The sequence below is a fragment of the Bufo gargarizans genome, chromosome 2 (genome assembly GCF_014858855.1).
Source record: "Bufo gargarizans isolate SCDJY-AF-19 chromosome 2, ASM1485885v1, whole genome shotgun sequence".
NCBI classification, from domain to species: domain Eukaryota; kingdom Metazoa; phylum Chordata; class Amphibia; order Anura; family Bufonidae; genus Bufo; species Bufo gargarizans.
The window spans coordinates 536,611,855-536,638,602 of NC_058081.1; the positions used below are offsets into that span (position 1 = coordinate 536,611,855).

A 26,748-nucleotide genomic window follows, 5' to 3' on the forward strand; every position below is an offset into this window, starting at 1 on the left:
CGTCATCTCCAGAAGCAGCACTTGTCCTGGCACCACGATCTGTTTGTGCTGAGCATTCCATCTACCAAGACCTCCCAGACAGGGCCTCCAACCCTGGTGTCTTTCTACCCCTCACACAACGCCTGGTGCCCGGTCAAGGTGCTGCGTCAGTTATCTGTGGCCCTGCAGGCGGCGGCGGCAGCTGACAGCCCCCTACTTCCCTTCAATGGAGGGCCGTTGTCCACGCCTCAATTCATGTCACATGTGCGTTCTTTAGTGGCCGGGTTAGGTCACGACCCAAAGGGCATATCGGGGCATTCCTTTCGTATTGGGGCGGCCTCCGCGGCATCCAGGCACCAGATACCCCCTCATGTCATCAGGTGCATGGGGCGCTGGAGGTCATCATGTTTCGCTAGGTACGTTCCGAATCCCCAATCCGAAATCCATGATGCTTTCTGTTCTCTTGCCCTGTAATGATATAATAAAGTATCTATGGTACGATTGTGTCTCCTTTTTGGCCCCTTTTAGGCCTATCCTCGTTACAGGCTTCCGGCATTCACCAGCCAGAGGTTGGCGCTAGCTCCATCATCCAGGGACCGTCGCCCTGACCACAAGTAGTTAAGGCTGCCGTGCAGCCTGTATTTGTGGGAGGGGCATAGGCCCCGCCCCCTGGCTACTTATGCTGAGGAGTGCAAGGGACAGGACGTGCAGCCAGGTGCCCCTCCCTCCCTTCCCCTTTTTATTAGCTCTCCCCTTAGGATAGGCCCCCTTTTAGGCCTATCCTCGTTACAGGCTTCCGGCATTCACCAGCCAGAGGTTGGCGCTAGCTCTCCTTCATCCAGGGACCGTCGCCCTGACCACAAATGTATTATTATTGCCTCATGCACACGACGTATTTTTTCACGGTCCGCAAAATGGGTTTCTGTTGTTCCGTGATCCGGGTCCGTTTTTTCTTCCGTGTGTCTTCCTTGATTTTTGGAGGATCACCAGACCAGAAAAGTGAAAAAAAAAAATCAAAGTCAAGTTTGCCTTGAAAATGATAGGAAAAAAATGGACACGGATGACGGACGCGGATGACAATCTTGTGTGCCTCCGTGATTTTTTACTAACCCATTGACTTGAATGGGTCCACGAACCGTTGTCCTTCAAAAAAATAGGACAGGTCATATTTTTTTGACGGACAGGAAACACGGATCGCAGACTCGGATGACAAACGGTGCATTTTCCGAGTTTTCAACGGACCCATTGAAAGTCAATGGGTCCGCAGAAAATCACGGAAAATGAAACAACGGACACGGATGCACACAACAGTCGTGTGCATGAGGCCTTAGGCCTAGTTCACACGACCGTATGGCTTTTTCAGTGTTTCGCGGTCCGTTTTTCACGGATCCGTTGTTCCGTTTTTTGTTTCCGTTTCTGATCTGTTTTGCCGTTCCGTTTTTCCGTATGGCATATACAGTAATTACATAGAAAAAATTGGGCTGGGCATAAAATTTTCAATAGATGGTTCAGAAAAAACGGAACGGATACGGAAGACATACGGATGCATTTCCGTATGTGTTCCGTTTTTTTGAGGACCCATTGACTTGAATGGAGCCACCGAATGTGATTTGCGGGCAATAATAGGACATGTTCTATCTTTGAACGGAAAATCGGAATTACGGAATGCATACGGAGTACATTCCGTTTTTTTTGCGGAACCATTGAAATGAATGGTTCCGTATACGGACCGTATACGGAACACAAAAAAACTGCCCGTACACTCGCAAAAAAAACGATTGTGTGAACTAGGCCTTAAGGACATAAAATGGTACAAATTATAGCTGAGATCTGCACCTTATCAAGCTATTAGGGTCCTTATACACATGAATTTGGCACAGTTTTTTTTACTACTAACAAGTTAGAATATACTCATTCATTTCTTTTACAGCAGTTGTTTATTTGGTGTGGTTTTTGTTGCCTTTTAAGTGGTGTTTCTTTTTCTGAATGGCTTTGTAAACTGCATTTTTTTCTGGCTTTTTTCCCCTATAGTAAAAGAGATGTAAAAATTGCTGGAAATAAAAAGGCCTAGAGCCGCAACATTTTGAAAAAAATAAATTGCAAAAAGACAAAAAAACATCACTTATCCAATAAAAACACCAGTAACAAAAAAATGTGTGTTCCATGTTTCATATTTCCCATAGATATTTAGCTGGATCTGAAGTTATTATTGTAAAAATCATGGCAAAGAGATGCAAAAAAGAGCAAGCGTGCAGAAAAACGCCACTAAACACCTATGTTTTAAAACAACCTTAATGAGGGTTTATCAGCTCTGTGATTGTGACCAGAACAGGGCAAAATGCCTTCATGTGACAGAAGAGGAGGATTTATTTTATGTCAGTAACATGGAATGTCTGGCAGACCCCTTAAAAATGCCCTGATCAGTGAATCTAAACAAAGCTCCTCTGATATCTCTGCAGTGGTCAGATGGCCGGGAATGTGTTTATATAGTCCTGACACAAGCCCGACCTCGGTAACCATTCACTTACACTGAGCCTCACTACAAAACATGTTTTGATGCTATTCATGTAACATTGCATGTGCATCTGTAAAAACAAAGATAAAAACATTAAAATTAATTTTAATCAATCGAATAGGGTTGCAATACCAGACACAGCCCATGTACCAGGGTGGTGCTGTTTCTGAAAAGAAAGCAGATAACCGCTTTAAAAATGAAATGTATCCCTATATAAGAAAATACCAGTCCAGCAACATTTTCCAAGAAAAAGCTGTGTCAGATGAAGACCAGTTTTCATTAGTGTCTCCAACTGCATGTAGGAGCAGAAGCAAACTGCAGTTGATTTCCACCGGAGGGTAGTCCTGTGTGCATTGTTTAGAAAGGTATATGACAAACGGAACTGATTATCTAAGTACTTTGTATAAATGTTTTCCAGTATGTTGAGATCATGAGCACCAAACAGTGTGAGTTGGACCAGTTTGTGGCAGAAGGGTATAAGTCAGCGCTCACAGAAGAACGGAGAAGATACTCTTTTCTGGTGGACCGTCAGTGTGCTGTATCCAAGCACTTCAGTGCCTACCACAGCAAGGTATTAAAAGATATTTGTCTACCACTCGCCATCCCAATGAACTGTAACAAACATCAAACAAACTGGTGAAGGCCATGTTCACACCACATTTAACAAAGAAACAACAAACAGGGTGCTCCAGAATTTACTGTACTAGCGGGTGTACATTTATTAACAAGTATGGAGAACTGATAGGTCCTCTTTAACATAACATTGCTTCTGGAACGGTGAGGATGCATTCCACTCTTTGGAACTCTCTTGGAATGGAGTTGTCGCTAATTCAGCCAGATACATAATGGCTCTTAAAAAATACACATTAGCGTATTGTTAGCTGAACCCACCGATAATAGTGGGTTTGGCCGACAGTCTAAGGCTAGGTCTACACGACGACATTTGTCGCGCGCAATTTTTATAACTGCAGTCTATGGTGTCGCACTGCAACATGCGACATGCTGCGACTGCGACGCAACAGTCGCAGAAAAATCCATCTCGAATGGATTTTCTGCGACTGTTGCATCGCAGTCGCAGCATGTTGCATGTTGCAGTGCGACACCATAGACTGCTACTATAAAAATTGTTGCGCGACATTAGTGCAACAAAATGTTGCGCGACAAATGTCGTTGTGTAGACCTAGCCTAAGGCTACTTTCACACTCACGTTTGGTGCGGATCCGTCATGGATCTGCACAGATGGATCCGTTCAGATAATACAATCAATCTGCATATGTTCAGAACGGTTCAGTTTGTAATATCTTTAAAGGGGTTGTCCAAGTTATGTTTACACCTAACCGTACCATTGAAATGAATGGGACAGCTTGGGTGTAATTACACCTGCTCACCACTGCAGATGCAACGGTGAGAAGGTAAACAGTGAAGAGGAGGCAGCGCTGGCACGGCACGTGCCTCCTCTTCAAACAGCTGATGGGCGGGGGTGCCGGGTGTCGGACCTCTACCGATCTGATATTGATGACCTATCCTGAGGATAGGTCATCAATAAATATAACTTGGATGACCCCTTTAACATAGCCAAGACAAATCCGTCTTGAACACCATTGAAAGTCAATGGAGGACGGATCCATTTTCTATTGTGCCATATTGTGTCACAGAAAACAGATCCATCCCCATTGACTTACATTGTGTGTCAGAACGGACCCATTTGGCTCAGTTTCATCAGACAGACACCAAAACGCTGCAAACAGCGTTTTGGTGTCGGCCTCCAAAGTGAAATGGAGACTGAACGGAGGCAAACTGATGCATTCTGAGCGGATCCTTTTCCATTCAGAATGCATTAGGGCAAAACTGATCCGTTTTGCACCACTTGTGAGAGCCCTGAACGGATCCCACAAATGGAAACCAAAACGCCAGTGTGAAATTAGCCTAATGTGTGTGGGGAGGTCACAAAACTACCCTGACAAATGATCAGGCGAAATGGATATTTTTCCCCGATCCTTTTATTCTCTCTGAGGATAAACTATCGCCAGAAGTGTCTGTCAGTGGCTTTTTTCCTTCTCCCCATTGAATACACAGACACATTTGGCCGAACTAAACGTGTATGTGTATGGGGGGAGCTGAGAGGGAGTTGGTAGAGATAACTGACGGATAGTATTAAGCCTCATTAACATGTCAGTGTTTTGGTCAGTGATTGGGAGCCAAAACGTGGATTGGAGCCTCCACAGACATAAGGTATAAGGGAAAGATCTGCACATGTTCTGTGTTTAGAGCCGCACCTGGTTTTAGCTCACAATCAATGATGGAAATAACTGACTGAACACTGACGTGTGAATGAGGGTTAACTTGTATTTTATTCCGCATTTAAATCTTTCCACTTTTTATGTTTAGGAGTCCAGTGGGAGGTTCTATCAGTGACTGACAGCCATCTTTACATGTATACGTATACAAGGAAAACTGTCAATCACTTGATAGGACCGCCCACTGGACTCCTAAGTATAGAAAGAGACAGGATTTAAATAAATGAACTTTATAGAATCTTTTACTACAAATCTATATATTAATCTGCCCAGCGCCGTATGTTCTATTATCTACTACCCTTCCTTTATCAGAGGCCTATGTATGGAATGGTTTAGTCTACTACACTATTCAATATATTTTTTGTACTATACTGATGTATACCATCCCAAACAAATAACATTCTTTTGGTCTTTGATGGGTTAATAGGACCCTTTAAACACACTTAACATGTATGTTGGGAGCTTTTCCTGTGTACATGCTAAGTGGAGGCCATTAACGTGATGTAAACATGACCTTAATTTTCATAATTATTCTACTTTATTTCCACAAGATAGGTAACTTTTTTAAGAATGTAACAGAAGAGGACAAGACTAATTACATTACACAGGAAGACACTGAACCGCTCATTTTCCTTCCTCCACAAAATGCTGACTATTCACATTCTAATGTATGAGCTGTGATAGGTGATTCATGTCCTTGATGTTTTAAAAGGTGAAGGAGTTGTTAAGTGCCAAGCTCCCGTCATGGCAACAGACGTGTACTCAGCCCACTAAACTTCCAGAGCGTGCGCTGATGCTTGTGAAACAAACTGCTAATGCATCCAGTGAGCCCGTCATCTCAGATCCAGTGCCAAGCACAAAACCACTAGATGTTCCTCCCGAACTTGCGCCCCTTCTAGGGGGAGGACTGTCTATGAATCATGTAAGTGTCTTCCAAACTGTATTATGCATAACTGGATCATTTGACCCTTGAAAACCAGTTTAATTCGACCTACATGTTCTGTAAGTGTGGTAGAAGTAATAGGAAGAGGGCACAGCATGATAAATTATTGTGTGCACTGGACATTTGGACATGATATAGAAACAAAACATCAGGCATGTATTATATTATTTTGGCCAATTCATAAGGCCTCCATACAGAATACTGAATTGTCGGACTTGTGGGTTTGGATGGGAGTCTAATGTTTGTGTGGAGCTTCCGACAACTCCCCGATCTTGTGAAGGTAGAGAAGGATCGGGAAAAGTGAATATTTTCACCCCCTCCTTTTGTTCTTCTGGGAGATGAGATACAGCCAGAGGTGTCTGGCAGCCGCTGTCTCCTTTCTACTCCTTAAATGCCCATACACATTTGAACAAACCAAACATGTATGAAGAAGTCGGAAGATTTAGTTGTCAACCAAATGATCATTTGGGTGACAGCTCTTGAATGTGTATGGCAGTCATTAGTGTTTAATTGGATAAATATGTTATGCAGAGAAGGACGAGCCATATGTACAACCTATAGCAAAGGGTCCTAATATATGTTATAGGGGTAGATCATATTCTTCTGTTTAATGCCTTGTCCCCTCAAACCATGGTTCTCACAGTACACAGTCGAGATAGTTCGATTATTATGACCACTTCCTACTTTGGATGTCGGCACTGCGTAGCTAATGAGGAAAGTCACGTGTCGTGGACTGGCTTGGTGGATATATAAGGTGTGTGATAGGCTGTCTGCACACATCTCTCATTGCTGTTATGGTGTCATCCATTTGGAAGACACTTTTAACTGATTTGGGTATTAACCCATCTTTCTGTCCAACAAGACTGACATGTCACACTGCTAGAAATGGATGACATTGTTTGAACATGAACAAGACTTCCAAGTACCACCCTGGCCCCATAATTCCCCAGACTTTAACCCAATTGAGCATCTGTAGGACCACCTTGATCGGCATGTTTTTTCAATGGATCCTCCCCCTTACACCCCTCAGCAGCTGTGGGATGCACTGCAGTCAGCATGGCCCCAGATACCTGTGACGACCTACCAGTACTTTATTGAGTCACTCCCAGTCCGTATAGCTGCTGTCCATACTGCACAGGGCAGTTACTCTGGATATTAGCTGGTGGTCATAATAATGTGACTCAACTGTGTAGTCGCATGTTCTGCCTTTATTGTATATACTCCACTGATAGTAGTAATTCTTATTGTCTAGAAAATTGCTTGTAAGGAACTGCACCGATGAGTCTTATGGCTCGCAATGTTGTAATGTATGTAATGGTAGATTACAAATAATTATATATACAATATATATATATATATATATATATATATATATATATACAGTACAGACCAAAAGTTTGGACACACCTTTGCATTCAAAGAGTTTTCTTTATTTTCATGACTATGAAAATTGTAGATTCACACTGAAGGCATCAAAACTATGAATTAACACATGTGGAATTATATACATAACAAAAAAGTGTGAAACAACTGAAAATATGTCATATTCTAGGTTCTTCAAAGTAGCCACCTTTTGCTTTGATTACTGCTTTGCACACTCTTGACATTCTCTTGATGAGCTTCAAGAGGTAGTCAACTGAAATGGTTTTCCACTTTATAGGTGTGCCCTGTCAGGTTTAATAAGTGGGATTTCTTGCCTTATAAATGGGGTTGGGACCATCAGTTGTGTTGTGGAGAAGTCAGGTGGATACACAGCTGATAGTCCTACTGAAAAGACTGTTAGAATTTGTATTATGGCAAGAAAAAAGCAGCTAAGTAAAGAAAAACGAGTGGCCATCATTACTTGAAGGTCAGTCAGTCCGAAAAATTGGGAAAACTTTGAAAGTGTCCCCAAGTGCAATCACAAAAACCATCAAGCACTACAAAGAAACTGGCTCACATGCGGACCGCCCCAGGAAAGGAAGACCAAGAGTCACCTCTGCTGCGGAGGATAAGTTAATCCGAGTCACCAGCCTCAGAAATCGCAGGTTAACAGCAGCTCAGATTAGAGACCAGCTAAATGCCACACATAGTTCTAGCAGCAGACACATCTCTAGAACAACTGTTAAGAGGAGACTGTGTGAATCAGGCCTTCATGGTAGAATATCTGCTAGGAAACCACTGCTAATGACAGGCAACAAGCAGAAGAGACTTGTTTGGGCTAAAGAACACAAGGAATGGACATTAGACCAGTGGAAATCTGTGCTTTGGTCTGATGAGTCCAAATTTGAGATCTTTGGTTCCAACCACCGTGTCTTTGTGCGACGCAGAAAAGGTGAACAGATGGACTCTACATGCCTGGTTCCCACCGTGAAGCATGGAGGAGGAGGTGTGATGGTGTGGGGGTGCTTTGCTGGTGACACTGTTGGGTATTTATTCAAAATTGAAGGCATACTGAACCAGCATGGCTACCACAGCATCTTGCAGTGGCATGCTATTCCATCCGGTTTGCGTTTAGTTGGACCATCATTTATTTTTCAACAGGACAATGACCCCAAACACACCTCCAGGCTGTGTAAGGGCTATTTGACCATGAAGGAGAGTGATGGGGTGCTGCGCCAGATGACCTGGCCTCCACAGTCACCAGACCTGAACCCAATCGAGATGGTTTGGGGTGGGCTGGACCGCAGAGTGAAGGCAAAAGGGCCAACAAGTGGTAAGCATCTCTGGGAACTCCTTCAAGACTGTTGGAAGACCATTTCAGGTGACTACCTCTTGAAGCTCATCAAGAGAATGCCAAGAGTGTGCAAAGCAGTAATCAAAGCAAAAGGTGGCTACTTTGAAGAACCTAGAATATGACATATTTTCAGTTGTTTCACACTTTTTTGTTATGTATATAATTCCACATGTGTTAATTCATAGTTTTGATGCCTTCAGTGTGAATCTACAATTTTCATAGTCATGAAAATAAATAAAACTCTTTGAATGAGAAGTTGTGTCTGTACTGTATATGGTCTGTACTGTATATCTACTGTATATATATATTAGATATATTAGACTTTCTGTGTTATTAGATCACAAGCCTCATCCTTGTTGCCTGGAAAGTTGCCTCTTTGAAATTCAAAGTTACAAGACATAAAGGTTTATTCATCTCATAGAGTGATGGCAATGGATCACTCTTTGCCTTCAATTTGTGACCTCTGGGACCCCACCAACTCTGAGAATCAAAGGGGCACAGCACTTGCCCCTGCACAGCGGCGCTCCCAGGCACCTGCTGTGTAACTGGAGGGTGGCCCCATTCAAGTGTAAAGACAGCAGTTGTCATGATAAGACTGATCTTTGAAATATTATCAGTATATTAGATTGCTCAAGAAAATATTTGTGATCTTGCATTTATAGCGGATGTCTGTACAAGAGGTTCTTCCCATACCTAATGGAGAGAGCCATCGAGCAAAAGGACCCCGGGACATAGGAAACCCTATTCATTTAGATCCAATACCATCCAATCAAGTGATTCCACCACATCCATCAACACCAACTTCAGTTACGCCTCCAACCCCTAAAGCCAATGAATTGTATTCATGTACTCTACCAATACCACGCAAGCCAGCCTCTGAGAACAGACTGGCAACGTTAGGTGAGCATCTTATTTATTATCCTATGGAATCACCAGCACAGGACAACTATATGTAATGACTCACTGCCTATGATACCTCCTTCATTATTATCTAGCACAGTGAGCATCTCATTTACCAATGATGGATGTGTGTGTTGAGATATAGGGTATACTTACTACAAGCAGTGCCATTTGGATGTGGTTCCAGCAGCCATATCCAGAGATGGTGAAGCATTTGTGACATTTCTAGGATATTATAAGAGTATGGACTGATGGTGCGGCTGGATGCAGGTGGCCAATTCAGGTCCACCTGCAGCAGCCAATGGCCACATGAATGAATGAATAACTTATATAGCGCTACAATTGCGAACTAAATCGCCTCAAGGCGGTTTTGCAGCCCTTGACCGCCTGTGCTTTCAGAAGAGGTGGGTCTTGAGCTTCTTCCTGAAGGCTAGATGGTTTTCTTCTGAGCGGATCTCCGCAGGTAGAGTGTTCCATAGCCAGGGTCCTTGGACTGCGAACCTTCGTTCGCCTTTTGATTTAGCTGACCGGAGGGGGCGACCTGGGGTGTAGTGCTTCATTTTTATTTTATTTTTTTGCAGAGGTATTGGGGTGCTTTCCCTTGTATACATTTATGGGTGAGGCAGAGGGTCTTGAATTTGATCCGATCCTTCACAGGTAGCCAATGGAGGGTCTTCAAAGACATGATTTTGCAATAAAGTAATGGGGCCGTTGGCTGCGGCAGGCGGGTGTGGATCGCTTGCATGCGGTCAGCCACCTCATCGGGCCATACCCTAAGAATATTTTTTGGTTTTTTCACATCAACATTAGCTCAAGAGGTTTTCAGAGTGTGGACTCCTATACTAATCTTTCCAGGTGATTGCTGGTAAAAAGATGTTTGACATACAGAGCATTAGAACATTGTACATGGTTATAGTTGTTTTTCAGTACAGTTAGCAAAAGCATGTAAAACAGTGAGAGTTCACATCCACAAGCATACAACAGGGCAAACATACATTTGTGGTGCATGTAGGGGAGATATGCTGAACATATAACTCCAATATATGCCACTTTTTTATCATATGCTTTTATACATCTGCCATGGACTCCCACTGTAAAAGTTTTTGTAGGTGTATGTTTTTCTGCTGGATCCCCTTGCATTGAAAATCATAGTTGGCTATTCTTTTTGTATATAGCCTGAACTATGGGCGTAGTTATAGGGGTGCAGATATAGTAGTCACACCTGGGTACCAAATGCCCTTCTGCCTCTTTAGATGACACCAGCATTATAAAAGGTACATAGTAATTGTGGGCTCTGTTCCTGGCTTTTGCATCAGAGCTCAGGTGCTTTTAAGGCTATGGAAACCGTTACCTATTTTTTTTATTGTTTATTTGCTTCCTAAATGCAAAATCCACAACTTTCCAGATAGACTTAAAGGGGTTCGTTTCATCATAGACAATGGGGGCATATCACTAGGATATGCCCCCATTGTCTTATAGGTGCGGGTCCCAGCGGGGCCGCTGGGATCGGCAGCTATATCGAGAACTGGAGAACTTTGGTCTGGTCACTACCAAGCCAGCTCCCCATAGAAGTGAAGGGGAGCATACCGCGCATGCGTGGCCCCCCGCTCCCATTCATTTTTATGGGGCCGACGCTCGGCTATTTTCACCGGCCCCATAGAAAATAAATGGAGGACGGCTGCGCATGCGCAGTGCGCCCTCCTTCACTTGCAGGGCTCCGTTCTTGATATAGGTGCGGGGACCCATCCCAGCGATATGCCCCCACTGTCCATAATGAGCCAACCCCTTTAATTAAAAAATTCCAACCATTTTGATTCTGTAAAAGGTTGCTGCAGTTTCTGAATCTAACATAAATCCGTCCTGCTTCTGATGGCTCCCTTTTTTCTCCTCCTCCATTTTCTTAGTGTTATAGATAGAACAGGAGGTTTACATAACAGATACACATTGGGGAAGTGGGGGGGGGGGGGCATGAGCCAAGGAGGACAGCTCACATGGGCTGTAGATAGGGAGGAAAGAACACACAAGGCAGTTTGCAGGGGGAAGATAGCAGCATCCTGGACACACAGATCAGCATGTATTACTGGGAGGGACACATATACATGAGAAAAGCCTTAAACTAGGAGCAGGTTGCAAACTGGATATCAGGGGTCTGAGAATGATTTACACTTAGATTGTAGCCTGAAACTTAGTGGAGTTTTTTTTAATTCACGGTAACCACTAACATATGCTAGAATCCAGTGGCATGACTAGAACTGACTGGGCCCCACAGCAAATTTTTTTAATGGGCCCCTGCCAGCAACCCCCTCCTCCCATGCAAATCTCACTCTTGTGGCTAGTCAAGATAGCTCTGTTAGACCAGGCACAGAAGCCGCTCTGTCTGTTTTCTACATGTATATACTGTATGTCATGTCACTGTATATAATGTCATTGCATAATAGTGTTGAGGGGGACCTGACAAAATTCTTCAGTCCTCCTCTCAGTGGGCCCCTTATGAGTTTGGGCCGCACAGCAGCCACTTCCCCTGCTTCCACTATAGCTACGTCCCTGCTAGAATAATTTTCTCCCTGTCAAAGTTATCCCTAGCCTTTATGTTACAGCATTGTCCCAAACATGTGCCAAAAGGCAACTCTTTTGGCGCACATTTTGACCTTAGCACTAGTGTTGATCGAGTACCAAAGTGCTCGGGTGCTCGAGTAGAACACTTTGGGATGCTTGGGTGCTCTACAATGGAAGTCAATGGGAGAACCTGAGCATTAAACCAGGCACCCCCTGCTCTGAAGAGGGGAGGGTGTCTGGTTCATAGGAAAAGGTCAGAAATTTATGGAAACACCACCAAAATGGTTCAGTAACAGTGAGAATAGTGATGAATAGTGTCAAGCACGAATATTCTAATTGTAAATTTTTATTTTATCTATTATTAATAAACTTTTATTATAAATATTTGATCTATCATAAGTATATTTTTATTATAAATGTTTTACCTATCACTAATAAACTTAATATAAGTATTATTTTACCTACCATTAATAATTTGTTTTTATAGATACTATATCATTACCTGTAACAATAGACAACATATAACCACACAAAGGCTATATGCCAAAAACTGGGTATGTGCAAGCCAACAATCTATCCAGAAGACAGATAGTCAGCATACCTTACAATGGCAGCCTTGTGTGCAATGAGACATTCAAGCATCTCTCATCTGACTGAGAGCTGGTAAGTAGGGATGAGCGAACTCGAACTGTATAGTTCGGGTTCGTACCGAATTTTGGGGTGTCCGTGACACGGACCCGAACCCGGACATTTTCGTAAAAGTCCGGGTTCGGGTTCGGTGTTCGTCGCTTTCTTGGCGCTTTTGTGACGCTTTCTTGGCGCTTTTTGAAAGGCTGCAAAGCAGCCAATCAACAAGCGTCATACTACTTGCCCCAAGAGGCCATCACAGCCATGCCTACTATTGGCATGGCTGTGATTGGCCAGAGCACCATGTGACCCAGCCTCTATTTAAGCTGGAGTCACATAGCGCCGCCCGTCACTCTGCTCTGATTAGCGTAGGGAGAGGTTGCGGCTGCGACAGTAGGGCGAGATTAGGCAGATTAACTCCTCCAAAGGACTTGATTAACTGATCGATCTGCAGCTGTGGATCATTGAGCTGCTGATCCTCAATTGCTCACTGTTTTTAGGCTGCACAGACCGTTTGTCAGTCTCATTTTTCTGGGGTGATCGGCGGCCATTTTGTGTCTTGTGGTGCGCCAGCACAAGCTGCGACCAAGTGCATTTAACCCTCAATGGTGTGGTTGTTTTTTGGCTAAAGCCTACATCAGGGTGAAGCTGTGACACCAAGTGCATTTAACCAGCAATAGTCTGTTCATTTTTTGGCCATATCCCAGTCTAATTCTGTCACTAAATCCATACCGGTCACCCAGCGCCTAAATACTAGGCCTCAAATTTATATCCAGCTAAATCTGTCCCTAGTGCTGTAGCTGGGCGAGTTATTTAGTGTCCGTTCAAGCACATTTCTTGTTCTGGGTTGAAATACAATTCCCAATTTAGCAATTTCATAATTTAGTGGTTCCTGCTATATCAGAGCTCTTTGAAATCTATCCCAAAAAGGGTATATAATATTGAAGGTGCACATAGGGTCATTCAGAGTAACTTCACACACACCCGCTACTGTGTATTTCCAAGTCTAATTCTGTCACTAAATCCATACCGGTGACCCAGCGCCTAAATACTAGGCCTCAAATTTAATTCCCTCTAAATCTCTCGTTACCCACCGCTGTACTGTTGTTGCTGGGCAAGATATTTAGTGTCCGTCAAAGCACATTTTTTGTTCTGGGTTGAAGTACAATTCCCAATTTAGCAATTTCATAATTTAGTGGTTTCTGCTATATCAGAGCTATTTGAAATCTATCCCAAAAAGGGTATATAATATTGAAGGTGCACATAGGGTCATTCAGAATAACTTCACACACACCCGCTACTGTGTATTTCCAAGTCTAATTCTGTCACTAAACCCATACCTGTCACCCAGCGCCTAAATACTAGGCCTCAAATTTAAATCCCTCTAAATCTCTCGTTACCGTTGTCCTGTTGTAGCTGGGAAAGTTATTTAGTGCCCGTCAAAGCACATTTTTTGTTCTGGGTTGAAGTACAATTCCCAATTTAGCAATTTCATAATTTAGTGGTTCCTGCTATATCAGAGCTATTTGAAATCTATCCCAAAAAGGGTATATAATATTGAAGGTGCACATAGGGTCATTCAGAATAACTTCACACACACCCGCTACTGTGTATTTCCAAGTCTAATTCTGTCACTAAATCCATACCGGTGACCCAGCGCCTAAATACTAGGCCTCAAATTTAATTCCCTCTAAATCTCTCGTTACCCACCGGTGTACTGTTGTTGCTGGGCAAGATATTTAGTGTCCGTCAAAGCACATTTTTTGTTCTGGGTTGAAGTACAATTCCCAATTTAGCAATTTCATAATTTAGTGGTTTCTGCTATATCAGAGCTATTTGAAATCTATCCCAAAAAGGGTATATAATATTGAAGGTGCACATAGGGTCATTCAGAATAACTTCACACACACCCGCTACTGTGTATTTCCAAGTCTAATTCTGTCACTAAACCCATACCTGTCACCCAGCGCCTAAATACTAGGCCTCAAATTTAAATCCCTCTAAATCTCTCGTTACCGTTGTCCTGTTGTAGCTGGGAAAGTTATTTAGTGCCCGTCAAAGCACATTTTTTGTTCTGGGTTGAAGTACAATTCCCAATTTAGCAATTTCATAATTTAGTGGTTCCTGCTATATCAGAGCTATTTGAAATCTATCCCAAAAAGGGTATATAATATTGAAGGTGCACATAGGGTCATTCAGAATAACTTCACACACACCCGCTACTGTGTATTTCCAAGTCTAATTCTGTCACTAAATCCATACCGGTGACCCAGCGCCTAAATACTAGGCCTCAAATTTAATTCCCTCTAAATCTCTCGTTACCCACCGCTGTACTGTTGTTGCTGGGCAAGATATTTAGTGTCCGTCAAAGCACATTTTTTGTTCTGGGTTGAAGTACAATTCCCAATTTAGCAATTTCATAATTTAGTGGTTTCTGCTATATCAGAGCTATTTGAAATCTATCCCTAAAAGGGTATATAATATTGAAGGTGCACATAGGGTCATTCAGAATAACTTCACACACACCCGCTACTGTGTATTTCCAAGTCTAATTCTGTCACTAAACCCATACCTGTCACCCAGCGCCTAAATACTAGGCCTCAAATTTATATCCAGCTAAATCTGTCCCTAGTGCTGTAGCTGGGCGAGTTATTTAGTGTCCGTTCAAGCACATTTCTTGTTCTGGGTTGAAATACAATTCCCAATTTAGCAATTTCATAATTTAGTGGTTCCTGCTATATCAGAGCTCTTTGAAATCTATCCCAAAAAGGGTATATAATATTGAAGGTGCACATAGGGTCATTCAGAGTAACTTCACACACACCCGCTACTGTGTATTTCCAAGTCTAATTCTGTCACTAAATCCATACCGGTGACCCAGCGCCTAAATACTAGGCCTCAAATTTAATTCCCTCTAAATCTCTCGTTACCCACCGCTGTACTGTTGTTGCTGGGCAAGATATTTAGTGTCCGTCAAAGCACATTTTTTGTTCTGGGTTGAAGTACAATTCCCAATTTAGCAATTTCATAATTTAGTGGTTTCTGCTATATCAGAGCTATTTGAAATCTATCCCAAAAAGGGTATATAATATTGAAGGTGCACATAGGGTCATTCAGAATAACTTCACACACACCCGCTACTGTGTATTTCCAAGTCTAATTCTGTCACTAAACCCATACCTGTCACCCAGCGCCTAAATACTAGGCCTCAAATTTAAATCCCTCTAAATCTCTCGTTACCGTTGTCCTGTTGTAGCTGGGAAAGTTATTTAGTGCCCGTCAAAGCACATTTTTTGTTCTGGGTTGAAGTACAATTCCCAATTTAGCAATTTCATAATTTAGTGGTTCCTGCTATATCAGAGCTATTTGAAATCTATCCCAAAAAGGGTATATAATATTGAAGGTGCACATAGGGTCATTCAGAATAACTTCACACACACCCGCTACTGTGTATTTCCAAGTCTAATTCTGTCACTAAATCCATACCGGTGACCCAGCGCCTAAATACTAGGCCTCAAATTTAATTCCCTCTAAATCTCTCGTTACCCACCGGTGTACTGTTGTTGCTGGGCAAGATATTTAGTGTCCGTCAAAGCACATTTTTTGTTCTGGGTTGAAGTACAATTCCCAATTTAGCAATTTCATAATTTAGTGGTTTCTGCTATATCAGAGCTATTTGAAATCTATCCCTAAAAGGGTATATAATATTGAAGGTGCACATAGGGTCATTCAGAATAACTTCACACACACCCGCTACTGTGTATTTCCAAGTCTAATTCTGTCACTAAACCCATACCTGTCACCCAGCGCCTAAATACTAGGCCTCAAATTTAAATCCCTCTAAATCTCTCGTTACCGTTGTCCTGTTGTAGCTGGGAAAGTTATTTAGTGCCCGTCAAAGCACATTTTTTGTTCTGGGTTGAAGTACAATTCCCAATTTAGCAATTTCATAATTTAGTGGTTCCTGCTATATCAGAGCTATTTGAAATCTATCCCAAAAAGGGTATATAATATTGAAGGTGCACATTGGGTCATTCAGAATAACTTCACACACACGCTTCTGTGCATTTCCAAGTCTAATTCTGTCACTAAATCCATACCGGTGACCCAGCGCCTAAATACTAGGCCTCAAATTTAATTCCCTCTAAATCTCTCGTTACCCACCGCTGTACTGTTGTTGCTGGGCAAGATATTTAGTGTCCGTCAAAGCACATTTTTTGTTCTGGGTTGAAGTACAATTCCCAATTTAGCAATTTCATAATTTAGTGGTTTCTGCTATATCAGAGCTATTTGAAATCTATCCCTAAAAGGGTATATAATATTGAAGGTGCACATAGGGTCATTCAGAATAACTTCACACACACCCGCTACTGTGTATTTCCAAGTCTAATTCTGTCACTAAATCCATACCGGTGACCCAGCGCCTAAATACTAGGCCTCAAATTTAATTCCCTCTAAATCTCTCGTTACCCACCGTTGTACTGTTGTTGCTGGGCAAGATATTTAGTGTCCGTCAAAGCACATTTTTTGTTCTGGGTTGAAGTACAATTCCCAATTTAGCAATTTCATAATTTAGTGGTTCCTGCTATATCAGAGCTATTTGAAATCTATCCCAAAAAGGGTATATAATATTGAAGGTGCACATTGGGTCATTCAGAATAACTTCACACACACGCTTCTGTGCATTTCCAAGTCTAATTCTGTCACTAAATCCATACCGGTGACCCAGCGCCTAAATACTAGGCCTCAAATTTAATTCCCTCTAAATCTCTCGTTACCCACCGCTGTACTGTTGTTGCTGGGCAAGATATTTAGTGTCCGTCAAAGCACATTTTTTGTTCTGGGTTGAAGTACAATTCCCAATTTAGCAATTTCATAATTTAGTGGTTTCTGCTATATCAGAGCTATTTGAAATCTATCCCTAAAAGGGTATATAATATTCAAGGTGCACATTGGGTCATTCAGAATAACTTCACACACACACGCTTCTGTGCATTTCCAAGTCTAATTCTGTCACTAAATCCATACCGGTCACCCAGCGCCTAAATACTAGGCCTCAAATTTATATCCCGCTGAATTTGAATACAATACATTGGGCCAAATAATATATTTGTTGTTGTGGTGAACCATAACAATGAGAAAAACATCTAGTAAGGGACGCGGACGTGGACATGGTCGTGGTGGTGTTAGTGGACCCTCTGGTGCTGGGAGAGGACGTGGCCGTTCTGCCACATCCACACGTCCTAGTGTACCAACTACTTCAGGTCCCAGTAGCCGCCAGAATTTACAGCGATATATGGTGGGGCCCAATGCCGTTCTAAGGATGGTAAGGCCTGAGCAGGTACAGGCATTAGTCAATTGGGTGGCCGACAGTGGATCCAGCACGTTCACATTATCTCCCACCCAGTCTTCTGCAGAAAGCGCACAGATGGCGCCTGAAAACCAACCCCATCAGTCTGTCACATCACCCCCATGCATACCAGGGAAACTGTCTCAGCCTCAAGTTATGCAGCAGTCTCTTATGCTGTTTGAAGACTCCGCTGGCAGGGTTTCCCAAGGGCATCCACCTAGCCCTTCCCCAGCGGTGAAAGACATAGAATGCACTGACGCACAACCACTTATGTTTCCTGATGATGAGGACATGGGAATACCACCTCAGCATGTCTCTGATGATGACGAAACACAGGTGCCAACTGCTGCGTCTTTCTGCAGTGTGCAGACTGAACAGGAGGTCAGGGATCAAGACTGGGTGGAAGACGATGCAGGGGACGATGAGGTCCTAGACCCCACATGGAATGAAGGTCGTGCCACTGACTTTCACAGTTCGGAGGAAGAGGCAGTGGTGAGACCGAGCCAACAGCGTAGCAAAAGAGGGAGCAGTGGGCAAAAGCAGAACACCCGCCGCCAAGAGACTCCGCCTGCTACTGACCGCCGCCATCTGGGACCGAGCACCCCAAAGGCAGCTTCAAGGAGTTCCCTGGCATGGCACTTCTTCAAACAATGTGCTGACGACAAGACCCGAGTGGTTTGCACGCTGTGCCATCAGAGCCTGAAGCGAGGCATTAACGTTCTGAACCTGAGCACAACCTGCATGACCAGGCACCTGCATGCAAAGCATGAACTGCAGTGGAGTAAACACCTTAAAACCAAGGAAGTCACTCAGGCTCCCCCTGCTACCTCTTCTGCTGCTGCCGCCTCGGCCTATTCTGCTGCTGCCGCCTCGGCCTCTTCCTCCGCCTCTGGAGGAACGTTGGCACCTGCCGCCCAGCAAACAGGGGATGTACCACCAACACCACCACCACCACCTCCGTCACCAAGCGTCTCAACCATGTCACACGCCAGCGTTCAGCTCTCCATCTCACAAACATTTGATAGAAAGCGTAAATTCCCACCTAGCCACCCTCGATCCCTGGCCCTGAATGCCAGCATTTCTAAACTACTGGCCTATGAAATGCTGTCATTTAGGCTGGTGGACACAGACAGCTTCAAACAGCTCATGTCGCTTGCTGTCCCACAGTATGTTGTTCCCAGCCGGCACTACTTCTCCAAGAGAGCCGTGCCTTCCCTGCACAACCAAGTATCCGATAAAATCAAGTGTGCACTGCGCAACGCCATCTGTAGCAAGGTCCACCTAACCACAGATACGTGGACCAGTAAGCACGGCCAGGGACGCTATATCTCCCTAACTGCACACTGGGTAAATGTAGTGGCAGCTGGGCCCCAGGCGGAGAGCTGTTTGGCGCACGTCCTGCCGCCGCCAAGGATCGCAGGGCAACATTCTTTGCCTCCTGTTGCCACCTCCTCCTTCTCGGCTTCCTCCTCCTCTTCTTCCACCTGCTCATCCAGTCAGCCACACACCTTCACCACCAACTTCAGCACAGCCCGGGGTAAACGTCAGCAGGCCATTCTGAAACTCATATGTTTGGGGGACAGGCCCCACACCGCACAGGAGTTGTGGCGGGGTATTGAACAACAGACCGACGAGTGGTTGCTGCCGGTGAGCCTCAAGCCCGGCCTGGTGGTGTGTGATAATGGGCGAAATCTCGTTGCAGCTCTGGGACTAGCCAATTTGACGCACATCCCTTGCTTGGCGCATGTGCTGAATTTGGTGGTGCAGAAGTTCATTCACAACTACCCCGACATGTCAGAGCTGCTGCATAAAGTGCGGGCCGTCTGTTCGCGCTTCCGGCGTTCACATCCTGCCGCTGCTCGCCTGTCTGCGCTACAGCGTAACTTCGGCCTTCCCGCTCACCGCCTCATATGCGACGTGCCCACCAGGTGGAACTCCACCTTGCACATGCTGGACAGACTGTGCGAGCAGCAGCAGGCCATAGTGGAGTTTCAGCTGCAGCACGCACGGGTCAGTCGCACTACAGAACAGCACCACTTCACCACCAATGACTGGGCCTCCATGCGAGACCTGTGTGCCCTGTTGCGCTGTTTCGAGTACTCCACCAACATGGCCAGTGGCGATGACACCGTTATCAGCGTTACAATACCACTTCTATGTCTCCTTGAGAAAACACTTAGGGCGATGATGGAACAGGAGGTGGCCCAGGAGGAGGAGGAGGAGGATGAGGAAGAGGGGTCATTTTTAGCACTTTCAGGCCAGTCTCTTCGAAGTGACTCAGAGGGAGGTTTTTTGCAACAGCAGAGGCCAGGTACAAATGTGGCCAGCCAGGGCCCACTACTGGAGGACGAGGAGGACGAGGATGAGGAGGAGGTGGAGGAGGATGAGGATGAAGCATGGTCACAGCGGGGTGGCACCCAACGCAGCTCGGGTCCATCACTGGTGCGTGGCTGGGGGGAAAGGCAGGACGATGACGATACGCCTCCCACAGAGGACAGCTTGTCCTTACCCCTGGGCAGCCTGGCACACATGAGCGACTACATGCTGCAGTGCCTGCGCAACGACAGCAGAGTTGCCCACATTTTAACCTGTGCGGACTACTGGGTTGCCACCCTGCTGGATCCACGCTACAAAGACAATGTGCCCACCTTACTTCCTGCACTGGAGCGTGATAGGAAGATGCGCGAGTACAAGCGCACGTTGGTAGACGCGCTACTGAGAGCATTCCCAAATGTCACAGGGGAACAAGTGGAAGCCCAAGGCCAAGGCAGAGGAGGAGCAAGAGGTCGCCAAGGCAGCTGTGTCACGGCCATCTCCTCTGAGGGCAGGGTTAGCATGGCAGAGATGTGGAAAACTTTTGTCAACACGCCACAGCTAACTGCACCACCACCTGATACGCAACGTGTTAGCAGGAGGCAACATTTCACTAACATGGTGGAACAGTACGTGTGCACACCCCTCCACGTACTGACTGATGGTTCGGCCCCATTCAACTTCTGGGTCTCTAAATTGTCCACGTGGCCAGAGCTAGCCTTTTATGCCTTGGAGGTGCTGGCCTGCCCGGCAGCCAGCGTTTTGTCTGAACGTGTATTCAGCACGGCAGGGGGCGTCATTACAGACAAACGCAGCCGCCTGTCTACAGCCAATGTGGACAAGCTGACGTTCATAAAAATGAACCAGGCATGGATCCCACAGGACCTGTCCGTCCCTTGTCCAGATTAGACATTAACTACCTCCCCATAACCATATATTATTGGACTCCAGGGCACTTCCTCATTCAATCCTATTTTTATTTTCATTTTACCATTATATTGCGATGCTACCCAAAGTTGAATGAACCTCTCCTCTGCCTGTGTGCTAGGCCTAAATATATGCCAATGGACTGTTGCAGTGGTGGCTGACATGAAGCCTGATTCTCTGCTATGACATGCAGACTAATTCTCTGCTGACATGAAGCCAGATTGTCTGTTACGGGACCTCTCTCCTCTGCCTGGGTGCTGGGCCTAAATTTATGACAATGGACTGTTGCAGTGGTGGCTGACGTGAAGCCTGATTCTCTGCTATGACATGCAGACTGATTCTCTGCTGTCATGAAGCCAGATTGTCTGTTACGGGACCTTTCTCCTCTACCTGGGTTCTGGGCCTAAATTTATGAAAATTGACTCTTACAGTGGTGGGTGACGTGAAGCCTGATTCTCTGCTATGATATGAAGACTGATTCTCTGCTGACATGAAGCCAGATTGTCTGTTACGGGACCTTTCTCCTCTGCCTGGGTTCTGGGCCTAAATTTATGAAAATTGACTCTTACAGTGGTGGGTGACGTGAAGCCTGATTCTCTGCTATGATATGAAGACTGATTCTCTGCTGACATGAAGCCAGATTGTCTGTTACGGGACCTTTCTCCTCTGCCTGGGTTCTGGGCCTAAATTTATGAAAATTGACTCTTACAGTGGTGGGTGACGTGAAGCCTGATTCTCTGCTATGATATGAAGACTGATTCTCTGCTGACATGAAGCCAGATTGTCTGTTACGGGACCTTTCTCCTCTGCCTGGGTTCTGGGCCTAAATTTATGAAAATTGACTCTTACAGTGGTGGGTGACGTGAAGCCTGATTCTCTGCTATGATATGAAGACTGATTCTCTGCTGACATGAAGCCAGATTGTCTGTTACGGGACCTTTCTCCTCTGCCTGGGTTCTGGGCCTAAATTTATGAAAATTGACTCTTACAGTGGTGGGTGACGTGAAGCCTGATTCTCTGCTATGATATGAAGACTGATTCTCTGCTGACATGAAGCCAGATTGTCTGTTACGGGACCTTTCTCCTCTGCCTGGGTTCTGGGCCTAAATTTATGAAAATTGACTCTTACAGTGGTGGGTGACGTGAAGCCTGATTCTCTGCTATGATATGAAGACTGATTCTCTGCTGACATGAAGCCAGATTGTCTGTTACGGGACCTCTCTCCTCTGCCTGGGTGCTGGGCCTAAATATATGCCAATGGACTGTTGCAGTGGTGGCTGACGTGAAGCCTCATTCTCTGCTATGACATGCAGACTAATTCTCTGCTGACATGAAGACAGATTCTCTGTTACGGGACCTCTCTCCTCTGCCTGGGTGCCGGGGCCTAAATATCTGAGAATGGACTGTTCCAGTGGTGGCTGACGTGAAGCCTCATTCTCTGCTATGACATGCAGACTAATTCTCTGCTGACATGAAGACAGATTCTCTGTTACGGGACCTCCCTCCTCTGCCTGGGTGCTGGGCCTAAATATATGCCAATGGACTGTTGCAGTGGTGGCTGACGTGAAGCCTCATTCTCTGCTATGACATGCAGACTAATTCTCTGCTGACATGAAGACAGATTCTCTGTTACGGGACCTCCCTCCTCTGCCTGGGTGCTGGGCCTAAATATATGCCAATGGACTGTTGCAGTGGTGGCTGACGTGAAGCCTCATTCTCTGCTATGACATGCAGACTGATTCTCTGCTGACATGAAGCCAGATTCTCTGTTACGGGACCTCTCTCCTCTGCCTGTGTGTGTGCTGGGCCTAAATATATGCCAATGGACTGTTGCAGTGGTGGCTGACGTGAAGCCTCATTCTCTGCTATGACATGCAGACTGATTCTCTGCTGACATGAAGCCAGATTCTCTGTTACGGGACCTCTCTCCTCTGCCTGTGTGTGTGCTGGGCCTAAATATATGCCAATGGACTGTTGCAGTGGTGGCTGACGTGAAGCCTCATTCTCTGCTATGACATGCAGACTAATTCTCTGCTGACATGAAGACAGATTCTCTGTTACGGGACCTCCCTCCTCTGCCTGGGTGCTGGGCCTAAATATATGCCAATGGACTGTTGCAGTGGTGGCTGACGTGAAGCCTCATTCTCTGCTATGACATGCAGACTAATTCTCTGCTGACATGAAGACAGATTCTCTGTTACGGGACCTCTCTCCTCTGCCTGGGTGCCGGGGCCTAAATATCTGAGAATGGACTGTTCCAGTGGTGGGTGACGGGAAGCCAGATTCTCTGCTATGGAACCTCTCTCCAATTGATTTTGGTTAATTTTTATTTATTTAATTTTTATTTTAATTCATTTCCCTATCCACATTTGTTTGCAGGGGATTTACCTACATGTTGCTGCCTTTTGCAGCCCTCTAGCTCTTTCCTGGGCTGTTTTACAGCCTTTTTAGTGCCGAAAAGTTCGGGTCCCCATTGACTTCAATGGGGTTCGGGTTCGGGACGAAGTTCGGATCGGGTTCGGATCCCGAACCCGAACATTTCCGGGATGTTCGGCCGAACTTCTCGAACCCGAACATCCAGGTGTTCGCTCAACTCTACTGGTAAGCCTCAAAGTTGCCTGATCTGATTTGGATAGCTTGGGGGACCTGCACATCTAGACCATTATGATTATGGTGACACAAAAAAAAACATGGTCATATGGGAAAGACATGCAAATTAGCAGAATCTGTTTTTCAGCTGAAACACTATTTGCATGTCTTTCCCATGTCTTTATATTGTCTATTGTATGTTATAGGTAATGATATAGCATCTATAAAAATAAATTATCAATGGTAGGTAAAATAAAAACTATAAAAAAAAGTACAGAAGATAGATAGCATAATAAGGATTTAAGATTGCAAAGATTTTGTGAACTCTCAAAGTGCCGATATTCGCAATTAAAATATTCACACTTGAGAACACCCGGTGTTCGGCTGAACACCGCGATGTGTCGAGTATCACGATGCTCGAGTCAAAATGGTTTTCGGCCCAGCATGCTCGCCCAACACTACTTAGCAGAAATCTGTCATATAAGCCGGGAGATTGTTCCCAAAGTGTATGTAGAACATGCATCACAAATGTCTAAGCACTCATGAGAATATTACTTATTTAATAAATCATTTAGTGTTACACCACTTTGCTTCATTAGACCACAACATGCATGACCAATCGAATCGTGGTTTCTACATTTTATATTAGATATGACCGATAATGATTATATAGATATTATAAGCACATTGCATATGCAACCATTTCAAAATGTAGTGTTTTTTACCATATTGCACTGGTATCGGTAGGGCTCTAAAAGTACAGGTGACTGACAGACCCTATTACTGCCTGCATGACCATAATCAGAATACAGGCTGCTGTGTGTGGTAGACTTTATTATGCCCAAGGCATAACACTATGGACGTTTGTCTTTTTTCAACCGTATTAACTATGTAACTATCTAGCGTGTTTCCGAGGTAGGACTTGAATGTTGTCTTTATAGTATAAAAGTTAACACCATTAACAACACACAAAACAAATACAGTTTCATGTCATTTTTAGAACATTTCAACTGAATCTTTTTTTTCTCCCCTGCAGTTGAAAATAAAACTCTACCTCGGATCAGTCCGCTATCTGTTTTGCCCCCTCGAGTGGAACGACGCAGAGTCCAGGCTGTCTTTTCTCACACCGCGGGGGAGAACAGCACTTTACTCAACTTCCAGGAGGGCGACGTTATCCTTTTGTTGGTACCAGAGGCCAGAGATGGCTGGCACTATGGAGAGAATGAATCCACCAAAATGTGAGTGGTACATAGAAATGCCAATGGCTTCTCATACAGCAGACTTACTCGCAGTAAGAAGGATATCCTCAAGTCCTGAACCTGTGTATCCCACTCAAAGATATGAATACTTCATATTATAAAACATTTAATAAGATTCATTTGGGTAGGATTAAAGGAGTTTCTGGTTTTATTTAAATGTTTTGCAGCTTTGTAGTATACTTTATGCTTTGTATACTTTATGCTTCCATTTCTCACCATTTTCAAAGTCTCTGCTTGTTATCCATGTGCTCAAGTGTGAGAATTTTAATTGCGCATATCGGCACATTGAGAATTCTTTTTATAGATGCTATATCATTACCTATAACATACAATAGACGACATATAATCACACAAAGGCTGTATGCCAAAAACCGGGTATGTGCAAGCCAACAATCTATCCATAAGACAGGTAGTCAGCATACCTTACAATGGCAGTCTTGTGTGCAATGAGACATATCCATGGTTTATATCATTCCTGCTTATATTGAGAATCTAAAAACTTGTTCTGAGCTACTGCTTCTCACATGTGAGGCCGGCAGATGGGGACGTGTGTACCAGACCACGTGACTGTAATGGGGGATCATCCCTGGTTGTCCAATCCACTTGTCTACTGGGTGGCCAGAACCTATGCAGGACTGCACTTTCTAGAAGAAATGCACTATGAAGCCTGTTAGTATGAATGCTAGTTAGCAATCATCTTTCAGCGTAATGCTGCCGCCTATCACCTGATGAATGAGCAAACGCTTGATCATCGGGCAATCCAAATCTTTTGACATGTTGAAAAAATTCCGTTTGCAGGCGGCAGATTGTGGTGTCTAATCATGATCTGCTGCGGCAAACCACTACACATCATAGGGATGAGCGTTGCACAGTTTTACTAATCCCGTCTAACCTTTAGACAATATAAACCTACACAGCCAAAGATGTGCCAAAGTTTTCACAGTGGCTGAATCTGGATGATACATCTGGTGCATAGTTAGACTGTCTTGGATTTATACTGTCAGGGTTGTCTGAGTTATGAAAAAAATATATAGCACTGTAAATCTGATGGTCAGCAATATATACATAAACTAAGCAAGTTTTAGGCAAAAAGAATTATATTTCCTAATTTCCCTGGTTCTCTTCTGGCCCTTTGTTTACATGCAATAACAATCTCTGAGGTTTTCCTCTTTAATATTTATGCCCCTCCCCCTGCTCTGCAAAGGGAGTGAATAAGTCTGCCCTGAGTGACATGGCTGCCTGCTGGGATACTCAGCAGCATGTTGTATGTGTAGGACTACAAGTTCCAGCTGTACAATGACACTGCTGATACAAACAAGATCTTGCCCCTACACGTGCTTGTGCAATGCTCTGCAGAACTCCTCCAGTCTGTCTGTGTCTGCAGGATGAGGAAGAAAGATCCTCTTCACTGCCTGCAGCTACTCAGGAAAGCCTCCAGCCCTCTCTTCTGCTTAAGGGGTTAAAGTTTTCTGAAGAATCCAGGGAGAGGGAGACACAGGGCAGACAGCAGCAGACGGCAGTTCAGGGGGGCGTGGCCAGCACAGTGAAGTCTGGTTTACAGACACATATCTGCTCTCTCAGGCTTGTGCACGAAACATCATCAGAGCAGGGAGAGAGGCTGACATCACAGGTCATGTGACCCTTCCCCCCCCCCCAGTGAGATCTGAGAAAGCAGCCACTGCAGATACAGTAAGTGCATTGTAAACCCCTTACATTTGCCCAGTTAGAAACATACAAAGGACAAAAAAAAATAACTCGCACAACCCCTTTAATAAAT

The 26,748-nt window shown here is 44.5% G+C and overlaps 1 protein-coding gene across 1 annotated transcript in view; it reads left to right on the forward strand.

Annotated features, from left to right (window-relative positions):
• Positions 1-26,748, forward strand: part of LOC122926631 (brain-specific angiogenesis inhibitor 1-associated protein 2-like) — a 135,786-nt gene that overhangs the window by 88,204 nt on the left and 20,834 nt on the right. The window contains exons 7-10 of the mRNA XM_044278065.1: positions 2,913-3,065; positions 5,504-5,713; positions 9,113-9,350; positions 24,749-24,950. Coding sequence (XP_044134000.1) covers positions 2,913-3,065; positions 5,504-5,713; positions 9,113-9,350; positions 24,749-24,950 — 803 coding nt within the window. The remainder of the gene's footprint in view (positions 1-2,912; positions 3,066-5,503; positions 5,714-9,112; positions 9,351-24,748; positions 24,951-26,748) is intronic.